The sequence below is a fragment of the Patagioenas fasciata genome, chromosome 10, assembly GCF_037038585.1.
Source record: "Patagioenas fasciata isolate bPatFas1 chromosome 10, bPatFas1.hap1, whole genome shotgun sequence".
Lineage (NCBI taxonomy): Eukaryota > Metazoa > Chordata > Aves > Columbiformes > Columbidae > Patagioenas > Patagioenas fasciata.
The window spans coordinates 14,068,290-14,080,467 of NC_092529.1; the positions used below are offsets into that span (position 1 = coordinate 14,068,290).

At 39.9% G+C, this 12,178-nt stretch overlaps 1 protein-coding gene across 12 annotated transcripts in view; it reads right to left on the reverse strand.

The window, feature by feature from the left end:
- LOC136105736 (contactin-4) overlaps window positions 1–12,178 on the reverse strand; it is a 335,594-nt gene that overhangs the window by 60,802 nt on the left and 262,614 nt on the right. For all 12 annotated transcript variants that reach the window (XM_071813202.1, XM_071813201.1, XM_071813208.1 and 9 more), the window contains 2 exons: window positions 4,043–4,179; window positions 2,757–2,886 (listed from right to left, as the gene is read on the reverse strand). In XM_071813202.1, coding sequence (XP_071669303.1) covers window positions 2,757–2,886; window positions 4,043–4,179 — 267 coding nt within the window. The remainder of the gene's footprint in view (window positions 1–2,756; window positions 2,887–4,042; window positions 4,180–12,178) is intronic.

A 12,178-nucleotide genomic window follows, 5' to 3' on the forward strand; every position in this document is an offset into this window, starting at 1 on the left:
CCTACTTTTTTTCTGTACTCTGGGAGGTGAGAGTTTAGATTACCATGTGTTGCATCTGCTTGATGCTCCATAAAATAACCTAAAGCTCACCTGAAGCAGCTGGGAGAGAAAAACCCGCCAGGCAATACATAAAGCAAATTAATTTTTCTTAGGGCACCCCATCTTCCCTAATTCTTTTAGATATCATTCCTGCTGCAAAAAGAGTTGAATAAAATATAATTCTACACTGCTAATGGGCTGAGCTTTATGATCAAATAGATCTCGGCTTCCACTTTTGGGAATCAGAGTTGACTAATTGCTGAGCTGTCTTGTCTTCTATGTCTAATCTTTGACAGCTGACTTCTTTTTAACACAAAGGAAAACACGTATGTTATCAAAGACTATAAAAGAGCCATCTGAAAACCAGCATTGGCTATGGAAAATGTTTCAAAATTAAAGGAAGCATCCTGAGGATGACTTCCCACCAATGCAGTCAGAACCAGGTGGATTATTATTTTTATTGTATTATCACAATACATTCATTATCACTTCTGCAAATAATTTCTCAGATAATTGTCCAAAATTTAAGGGCAAAACAAATTTTTGAATAATCCTGTTATTTCCATCTCTGTAATGAACAGTTTAGACTGGGCTTTTTGCAATTAATTTGCTATTTCCTTCTTGGTCCTGCATGAGGTACAGGAGTTGCATGACATAGGTTTTATTCTGTGACATTCAAAATGTTGCCATCTGACATTTAGAAACTCTGGGCTCAGGTCACAGCATTACTACAGCTTCCCTGTGCCACTTACGGGTAATGCATTTCATTTCTTCACATCTTGTTTCAAAATGAGGATTTTAATTACTTTTTTTTTTTTAATAATTCTAAGCCCACCCTTCCTTTTTAAATTAAAAAAAAAAACTAAAACAAAACAAAACAAAAAACTTGACAACTCTTTAAGGCAATGACTACATCTTAGTACACATCCTTACAATGTCCAGCACAACAGGAACCTGGTTTTAACTGAAGACTCCAGGCAAAATAATTGGCAACAATAATAAAGAATCACTCTGAGAAAAGCTCTGCCTGTAATCTTCCATTTATCTTTCCCACTTAATTTTGCTATAAGTCTCACTTGCTATTAGTGGTGTTTAATAATTTCAAGTGCTTTAGAACTTTTTGAAATAACCATTTTTATACTCAGAAAGATCTGTTTAAAAGCTAACATTACTCAGTGAGAGCTCAGAATATTGACCTCCTTTGAAAATTCTAGTGAAAAGGAAAACATACTGCTTTTCTTTAAAAATATGCCAAATTAAACCACAGATCCATATATATTAATCTGCAGTACACCATCCTGGCACTTTTCACCTGACATACAAAAGGGGAGTCAGCCAAATACACGTTCTCCAGCAGGTCTTCAGGCACAGGTTCGCCAAGGTCTTTGCTTTTTGTGCAGACAGGAGGTTGGCCCATAGGTGCTGCCAGGCGCGGGGAGGCACTAGAAGTGCCCACCAACAAGGGCTAAGCCCCTGTCTTTGGAGAAGATCTGCCTTCCTCCCAATGGCTCATTTTCACCAGGGTTTTGAAGAGGCAGGAAAAGCATCAGTGGGTTTATTTCTATTTCCTTCATGCAGTAACACGTCCAATAAATCTTAGCACTGTGAAGTCTAATTTACTGAGCATTATTGTACTTTTCTTGAACAGCAACAATGACTACCTTTCAAATGAATTTTTTTTTTCTAACCAGGCATTTATCGCTGCTGATAAAAAATGACCGATATTGAAAAATGCCATAATCAGAACAGACCTCATGCTTTGTTCATCAAGATAAAGCAGGGAATGATGCTATTGAACATTTCCTTTGAAAACAACTAAATCACTATTTTGTAATAATGAATTCTATTTAATCCTTCGAAACTACAGATCTATGCTGACATATCGGTTCCCAGGCCTGCCATCTATACAAGAGCAATGTTTGTGAGCAAGGTACAGACTCAGGACAGCTGAGGCTGGCACAGACCTCTGGAGATGGTCCTGTCCCAAGCAGGGGCAGGTTGCCTGCAGCCACGTGCAGTTGAGTGTTGAGTATGTTGCAGGATGGAGATGACACAATTTCTCTGGGCAATCTCTTCTAGTGCTCAGCCACCCTCATGGTGGCCCACGGCCTCTTGTCCTGACACTGGGCACCACCGAGAACAGTCTAGCTCTGCCATCTTTCCTCCTTCCTGTCAGTTATTTAACCACCTGGATTCACAGAAGTCTTTCTGATGTTGACTGGGACAAATAGAGCAGGTCTACACAGGTGGGGCAGAAGTTGGTTTTCTTGGTGAGGGTTTGGGACAGGAGCATTATGATTGCCATTTGAATGGTGAAAGGTTTACTCAAACAGGTGGTTTCTCAACATTTCCTCATGAAAGTCAGTCTCTGCAGCTTTCGAGCAGGCAGTTACTGTCCAGTGTGTTCTGAACTGGGGCAATGCTCGAGCTTCCCCATAACACGCTTCTAAGCAGCAAGAGGCTGAGTGAGCTAGGCAGCTCTCTGTGCTCAGTCACCTGGATGAATATGGAAAGATGGGATGATGTAAAAAAAAATAAATCTGTCCTCTGTCTATCCACTTGCTCAAGTTTTCATTTCATGCCTTACTTAAACACAACAACTTGTCCAATATCCTCAGCAGCACTTCTGCTTCAGATGCTGAAACTTAACAAAACCAGCTTGAGTGGAGGCTTTGCTGGTTTTGGAATGTTAGCAGCATTTAGGAAAGTAAACTTACCTATGACACTCAGTTCTGCACTGGAAAAAATGATGCCATGTCTGTTTTCCGCTACACACTGATACATGCCCGCATCTGACAGGCTGACATTCGTTATCGTGAGTGAGCCCTGCTCCAGCTGAACCCTGCCCTGCAGGAAAGAGGCAAACAAATATTAAAGTAAATAAGGAGAACCCTCCTTGGAACATAAACCCAGCAGTGTTGTCCCACATTTTATACCAACGTGGATAAAAAAAGTAGCAGTACTAGGAAGAATTTGCATGCTTCAATCTATTTGTCTGCCAGACAAATTTATGTCAGGTTAGATACTAAATGGTAAAACCAATACATTAGTTGGTAAACACAATTTAAATTGGAGGACCTTCCCTTGACTTCTTATTGATTTAATACCCAAACCATTTAGATTAATATCCCTTTCAAGTAGACAAGCTTGAATCAAAAAAATGCACTTCTGTTCCATGGTGGCATATCACAGCTAACTGTATTCTTTAAAACATTTAAAACAATGGTATTAGGAATATATATGGCAATGAAGGTTAGGAAGACTGGTTGTCAGCTATCCTTTGCAGTTTACTGAAAACAATAGAGATGTTAATAATTTAATGATCCTTTACTCCCTATCAGCCACTAACGTGATTTAAGTACAAGACCATCTGCTAGTGACCAGCGTGAGGCAAGTCAAATTAGCATGTGGAACAAAAGACCAGGGTATCATTAGTCAGCCTAAGGATATGGAGGTTGTGTTATCAATTTTAATAAGTACAGCAAAGTGTTCCCTCCCTCCCCAAGAGTTTCACCATTTGAAAAAAATAGTAACACAAAGAGCTATTGGCTTTCTACTTGGCCGTAGGGTGGAAATTTAATATTTGTGCAGTCTTTGCCAGGGTTTGATCAAATCTGAGATGCCCTATTCTTTCACAATAAGCGAAGGGAAAAACATGCCAGCTGCCATGAAACCAATGCTTTGGTGGCTTGTTTTGGTTTGTGGTTTAAAAGGTTCTGGGACTGAGCGATGCTCCTCCGGCAAGAAGCTGGGCAGACAGGGCAGTGGGAGAGGTTGTGTGTCCCCACCTCCTGCATATCACCAGTCCTCGGGCAGCTCTTTGCATCCCTGGCAATGGCACATCATGCTCTTGGTCATCTGCACAGTGACACAGCTTGGCAAGAGGAGCAGGAATGCCATAAAAGATCAGCAGAAACTCTAAAGTTTCATTAGCAGCTGAAGTTCACCTGAACATCATAAACTGCAACCATCATCCCCAGCGAAGGGCTCCAGCGGTGCCTACCTTGGGCACAAGCGGCTCCCCGTCCTTCAGCCAGCGGTACGAGGGCTTTGGTCTCCCGCTCGCTCGGCATTCCCAGGCCACGCTCTCCTCAATGGCCACGTGTGCATCACTGATTTTCTGAATCCAGCTGGGCTGAGCTGCAATGCAGAAGTAATGAGTAAAGTCTCCTGTCTGTAAGCAACAGCTTACTCTCTCAGTGCAACGAAATGGACATTTCTTTCTTTATAGAAGATTTAAGAGTTGGATTTAATAAAATGCTTAATAATGCTGAAGATTTTTTGCCCTGAGTCCAGTTCTGCTTTCTGAAGGTGGCACGTGGAAGATAATAACCTGTTTTCATTTTATTTTTAATAAGAACACTTACTGCAAAAGAGCAGCCTCATAAATCCTGATCATCGTAGCAAAACAAAGCGACAGTTCACATGCTGCCCCAGTGGAATAAATAGCACTGTTGGACTCCTGGTCCTTCAAACAGGGACATTTTCTTCTTAAGGATCTATATGACTTCAGCTTCAAAGCTCTAAAATTTAGCATCCAACTTCAAAACCTGTAACTTAGAGCTACCTCTGCATTGAAATTAAGCTTATTTCTGTAACTTAGGCCTGCATGGTTCTAGGCACTACCTCAGGTCCAAATTCTTAGTTTTTCCTTAGATTAGGGCCATACCTGCAAGTAATGCCACAGGAACATCTTCTGTATGTATGACAAATCTTTGGTCTCAGTAATTCTTTTAAGGACATTGAACAAACCTCAGAAGTCCAAAAGCAGATACTTGAGATACATTTTGGTAGAATCTGGCGAAAAGTACCACTGGCAGTTTTCAGGCACTTAATAAGATGATGTTTTCAGTTGTGTTTCACGTATTTTTACCAGAGTGTTTTCTGTTTGTTTGTTTGTATTTTAATACAGTTTAAGTTTAGCTAGATGTCACATGCAAATCATTTTTTGCCTAAATTGCCACATGTTTTTGGAGACTATAGAAAAACTCTGACTTTCATATGTTACCTTCACAAACCTCATCTGTCTAGATATATCTACAATACTTTTCAAAAAGTCCCACTAAAAAAGAGAGTGAGTTCAGATTTTCTTAATGGTCATTTGCCCTATTTTGACATAAGAAAATCTGATAGACTATGTAGGAACAGATTACCAGCAGAGGTCTCCAAGAACCTGGTTAAGACTTCTTCCCATGTAATCAGATTGAAAAAAAAAAATAAGGTTACTCAAAGACAGGTAACAATTTATATACAAGGACAGGTGTCAGAGAAAGTTATGAAAGGTTAAATTACAAAATATAATATCAAAATGAGAAGTTCAACACTTTTAAAGCTGTGTTCAGGCTGTGACAGATGCATGCATAATCCCACACCTACCATGCCACACATTTCCCTTCTCAGGTGCCTACAAAGCACAGAAGAAAGATGAAGAATTTTGCAGAGCATCTTAACTGCAAGGGGCTTGCAAAGAAAGCAGAAAGGAGAACTGAATGTAATGGCAATGCAGAAGCAAAAGAAGTAGCTGGCAAGGAGAAGCAAGAAGTGTTTACTTCTCTGACTGCCCCTCCTGCCCCTGTGATAGTTTAAGCTTGTTTATTACCTATATCTAAAGAGATATGAAAGTGAAAGCTTTTCCATGTCGGAAGATGAAAGTCAATTCTGTCATCTGGAGTAAGAACTTGAACAATTCCATCAAACTGAGACAGCCTGCACAACTGCAACGGGTTCAATGGCTCAAGGACATTTGCAAATTACTCATGAATTTACATTTTTACTATTCTAACAGCATCCAACTTGCAATTATGAAGAGTCTTATGATACTGTAAAAGGACCTGTATAAAACCACACAGATCCACTTGCTGGTTTTGCAGTACTGAGTGTTTTATCAATTTCCCACACGAAAACAAAGAAATTCAGAGAAAACAACTGAAAGTAATCTGTAAAGCAAGAAAACCCATGAAAGGTAAGGTGGGCTCTACAGCATGTATGCCATGTAAAAAGATAGCTCTCACATGAGGAAGATGGAAAAGTCAGTATTATTACTTCAGGCAGACTCCCCACATAAGGAAAATTCACCGCACTCTTTTGCTTACCGCAGCCTTGCACCACCCACCACTCTTCACCCCCTCCGGTTATTGTACCTGGTTAAACTTTCTATCCTAAAACCATTTATAATGTAGACAACTACAGAATGAGCATAACAGGTCAAAAACCAGACCTCAGTGAAAACTGGAGGAGACTTTTGTTTCACAGGAGCTTCGTTCTCTGCTGCTCTTTGGGAAACTTGACTAATTAGGTCAACCTCTCCTTTCAACAGTTCATTTCAGAGAATAGCAGGCACACTCTTGACTTAATCTTGAGTAATACACAAGGGCTGGTTCATGCAGCAAATATGTTTGAGGCACTGAATAAGAACCACCATAAAATAATGAAATTTGACAGCCTCCCATTGGGGATCATATCAAGAGACGGTAATGTAACACAAGATTTCAAGCATGATAATTAAAATAATTCAAATAAGGATACGAAACCAGCTTCATGGTACAACATCACGCAGTGACATTATTCAAGATAATGACAAGGTTTGATTTGTGACTGGTAGTGGTGTTCTAGAAAACGTCCTTTAGATCATTTCATTGGTGCTAGGCAAAGAGGAATTATTTAATAAGATGGGTTTGGAAATATTTTGGCCCTACTAGGAGTACTTAGATGTTACTGGCCTTGGTTGGAATCATGCTGGATGAAAAATCTGGTACTGAAGAAAGAATATTACATACAAGTTGATTAAGAATTCATTTCAGTTGCAAGAAAAATCCATATGCTAAATCTACAAAGTGGAGGAAAAAGCTTAAAAATATAAGTATTACACTTAGATTTCATACTCAGGTGGGTGACAGAAAAATGATTATACCAGTTAGAAAAAAACCACCAAACTTATTTACCTTTGATCATCTTCACAATACAAAGGTGTGACATTTTAAACCAGGTGATTAGCACAGTATACCCAAATTTACTCTTACTTCTCTAAGACCAAAAAATCCAGAATAAGTCTGTCCTTCTTCATAACAAATTGGAAGGCAAAAGTAGACACTGGAATCAGGACCAGAAATCATGTCCTAAAATGCATTTCAAAATGAAATGACACAGCTGGTCACAATGTGTCACATCAGCAATGAGTTACAAAACCAAAGAATTAGGGGGCAAAGCAAGAAATAAACCAGAAATAAATCTAGGACTTTGCAATTGTCTGTGAGTTCAAAACAACCAAAAAGACTAAAGCAAATGAGGTACTAATACATATACAGAATCCAATTCTTGGTCGGTATATATTGATTTCAGTGTTCCTAAGCCAATTTATAGCAGCTGATGACCTAGTGCAGGCTGTGTAATTCATCATTAATGGCAGATGGAAGGCTGAATGACTTGTCCATTACTATATCTGTTCTAAGGAGATTGGGACTGAACCCAGGATCAGAAAAGTCTAAAGACCATGAAGTCAAGTATAAGCAGTAAGAAAAACAGCTGGCAAAAATACATGAGTAATTAAAAATAAAGAATGTCAGTGTATACGGTTTGCACAGACAAGTGCACACATCATCCTGGTACAAATAGGGATACAGCTTCTGTAAACAAAACCCATATGTCCCCAGTTTGTTATCCTTCCCAATGATCACAGGAATGTGAAACCAGACTTTTTTGTTATCACTTTTCCTCTTCTCTTCCTTTCCTCCTCTTAATCCCTCCTGACCTCTACTGCCAATTAAGAAATATTTGAAATCTCTACAACTTCAAAGATGTGCAAATCCTCCACCAAAGTATTTGCTTGACTGTTACACCTAAATAATCTCCATTTGTCTGCATCTTTGGAAAGCTGACCAGATATTGCCACTCCATGTCTCCATTCTGCCTCTCTAGAAGTCTGACCAAGATGACCCAGCCTAGGAGTTCTGCTTGGAACTAAATATTAAATAACAGATGAAAAGAAACAGAGGAAAATTTGAGGAAGTTAACCTAGCTGACAAAAACTACTTAAATTGCCCCTACCTCTTATTTATGTCCTGTTCCATATGGTATTTTGCACCATTACATGACTTTCTTTCCAGTTATGCTGAGCACCAAAGGACTGCAGGTATTACAGGTACATTCATAAACACCAGTCCTCAGGGACTTACTTATTTTTTATACCTGATGCTATAGATTGCAGCTACCCAGGGGAGTAAGGAAGATGTGTAGTAGCCTCCACACTTCATTTCTTGTACCTCTTTCTATTTCTGCTTCTTCTGCTGAAGAGCTATTTTTCCAAGGTGAAATTATAATAATTTGAGCACTTTTTCTGAATCTCCTAAAAAACGATTTCTCTATAAACAGGTTTCCAGCAGTCTCTTGGAAAAGGAAATGTGGAGAAGAAACGTGTCCATTCTCTGTGCAGAAACTTGCTCTGGATGCAAGACTTCCCTCAAGCAGCAAATTATTCAAGACTTAGAGTTACTCCCTCTTGCACTAAAGTCTGAGAAAAAAAAGTATTCCACAGGCAGCAGTTGAGACATCCTCCCTCTGAGCAGTTGATTTTCCCCTGTGTTAGTGTAATCAACCGAGACTGGGCACTGCAAACAATTGCTCCCAAGGCCAATGGCCCCTTTCTGGAAGGATTAATTTGGCTGCTGCCAAGTGGTGGTTAACCAAGAGTTAAATCGCACAATATTCTGAAACAACACAAGATTTGAGACCTTTAAATAAAATCAACATGGAGATGCTTGGAGGTGATATTTGGCAATGTATTTGTGTAACAGGTAGCAAACTGCATTTTCAGGTGAGGTATGTAAATTATAATTAATAATACATACTTGTCCTATTTATATGAATTTTCATGTATTTTTATTAGTGCAGAAACTCATTTCAATTGGCTGTGAATTTTCAGCATATTATTTGTCATCTTGGTCCTAAATGGAGTAGAAATACAACTCTCTGATTTTCACTTATGCAAATTCCCTTTTTAGACCTCTAACCATAATAAGAACATAATATAATTTACATTATTTACATTTGAGTGGGTTGCTGCTTTTTTTGTATATATATATATCTATTTTTTTTTTTTTTTTTTACAGAGTGGCATAAAGTAGCTTTTGCACAAATAAAACACAGGTCCACTGATGAAAGGAGGACTCTTTTCACTGCAAAATTAAGGAGCTGCACAAATTCCTGGTGGGACTTTGATTTGAGAAGTATTTAATCTGAAAAGCAGTCTAATGAATTAAAAGGCTTCTGCTGAATATCTTATAAAATGCTGCAAAGAACTGTAATTAGTTACAAATAAGTCTGTATCTCTGCTAATGTGGATGCTGCTTCACTGATACTTTCAGAAACCATTTCAACTGCAATTTTTTCCTCCTTGTCTTGACTTGCCAGCAAAGTGCTGGGCAGGTGGTGGATGAGCTCAGATGAGAGAGATGCTGGAGGACTCTGGAGTGACACTGAGTCAGCACTTGCATCCGTGCTGGCCAAAACTGACCCATTCCAGTACTTGGGTATTTTCCCCCTCTTCCAGGCTGTGTAAGACAGTGTTGATCTGACTGGAAAGCCCAATGCCAAATCGCATGTTTTTGGTCATAATTCTGGCAGACACACATTCCCGGGGTAGTGCAGCTCCCCAGCCCCAAGCACCCCCTGCCAGTCCCTTTGCCTGACCAGCCGAGCATCCTCCCCAGTGCTGCTTTCTCAGTGCTGTCGCTACCAGTCTCATTAAATGTGCTTATTCACCTAGACTGGCCGCTGTTTTTCCTGGTTTCTGTTATTCAGACTGTACGTATTGTTGGGGCGGGGGATATCAAGACATTGTACTGTCTCATCAGACAGAGCCAATATAGGAAAGTCTAAATACACACTGAAGTAGAACCCAAGAAGTAAGCTCTGGCACAACCACCTTGTTTCACGCCTTGCATAAAAAAATACATTCAAATTTTTAAAAAGTTCAGGAGAACAATATGATGGTGTGGTGGTATGGAGAAGTTCAGAGACAACATGGCCAAGGGACATCAGCAGAGCTTTAGAGGGGTGGTGAGACTCTCATCCATCACGGGAAAGGAATAAGCAGCCAAAGCTTATGTGCCTTATGTGTCCTTTGTGCTTGTGCATCTGCCTCTTGTCTCTTATCCTATGCTCAGGACAACCTTTGGGTTGTGGCTGTCCATCTGACAAAGAAAGATCTGCCTGAAATGGTGTCTAAACTTAACACAAATGAAACAACATCCATGATGATAACAGATAAGCTTCACCTTGATACTGGTTTTATGAATGAAAAGGCAATTTCTTTTGAAATTAGCGAGCTAAGGTAATCTGTTTACTCTGCTTCTGCCAAAAAAAAAAAGAAAACAAAGTTGGTGCTGCCTTTTGCTCAGGATAAAAATCTTAGCCTTGTAGAGGGTTATCAAATTTAAAATTTATAAGCAGCCAGACTAAAAATAGAATAAGGTCAATGGGAGTGCTGCGCATCAAAACACACAGCTGACGGCAAGGCAGACCCTCGCTGCCAAGTTCAAGGGAAAAGCAGGCGCTGGACACAGCAGGGTCGGTGCAGCCAGCACCGGGGCCGAGCCAACAGTGGGAACATCCCCTGCCTCAGCCACGGGGATTCAGCTAGCATGGGGCATGGGGGGAACAAGTTGCAAAGTCAAGAATGCAGCACAATGCATATTTGTGGCTGCTGAATGAGGGTAGAAAAGAAAAGGTTTTGCAGTTTAATTTGCTAGTTCTTAGGAGATAATTGGAGGTACATGGTATCTGGCTAGGAATGGCAGACAGAATGGGAGTGTCAGACAGAACAAGAGACTTCTAGCGAGAAAACAAGTGATACGTCGTTCAGAGTTATAATAGTCAAGGAAACAGGTATAAGTCACTGTAATTGCATTAACATTAACATGTTTTCTATCGTGTAGGTCTATCCATCAAGTAGGACATATACCACTCAGAACAAATGCTTTGGGAGAGCAATAAAACTCAGCCTGTTGCAGGGGTTCAAAGCATAGAAAATGGAGGAAGAACAGATCTTGCATGTTTAATTAACCTTTCCTGCTACAACGAGAATGTCAAACAACTCCAGTGTCACTGACGTGCTAACAGAGGAAAAAATAAACATTGATACAAGAATGAAATACAGCAAAAGTCAACCTTCCCTGACAGCTTACAGAAGCAATGAAAGAAACTGACAACGGAGGCAACACTGGATTATCTACAGTGAACAGACAAATTTGAATTTTTTCTTTCCTTTTTTTTTTTTTTTTTTTTAATTATTTTATTCTATTCTATGCAGGGAGGCAGATAACTGGGTTTAATGGAGTCACACCGTTAGAGCCAGATTGCGATCTCCAGGGCACATGTCGTGACACAGCACGTCACTGCACACAGGCGGCACATCCAACCGCCCCTATCACATTCCTCCAGATTGTTCCCTTCCCTGGAAACCAGCCGTGAACCGCCACAAGACTCCTGAAAAGCTCTGCCAACATTACAGTTCTATTTCAATAACGACATAACACTTCTCAGCTTTATATAGAAAATTGATTAAGGAAAATTACTTTCTTTCAGTTTCAACTATTCATATAAAGTATTTACAGTAAGTCACCTTCCCTGAAAAAACTCTGCTGCCATGTCAAACTCTAGAACCTAGCTCACAGACAGCAATTTTTTTTTTTTTAAGAGACATCTGTTTTCAGTACTAAATGGCTCCCTAACACAAGCTATCCCTGAAGACTGGATGCTTATAAACTTGTAACTCATCATCCTCAGGACAACGATGATATTTTAGTCCATTATCTTTAAAACCAGTAACTAGGAGAGGTGGCGGGCCAATGGTTCTCCATAAGGAACTCCTCTGCTCACATGAAGAAAAGCAGATGTAAAGATATTTCCCAGCATCACAAACAGAGAGAGAGGGACACTCCTCTTCCCAAAAAATCTTGAGCTTCTTTGCTGAAATGCCATCCTGAGTGTGAAAAGCAGCAGTAACCAAGGTGGCAGCTTTTGTGTAGGATCTGCAGTCTTCCAGCAACGGGATCCAGACCGGTAAATTCATTACGTTAATTAGATTCTAATTTAATATATGCTATGGTGGGATTACATAAAAGGCTTGATTTACTGCTTTGCA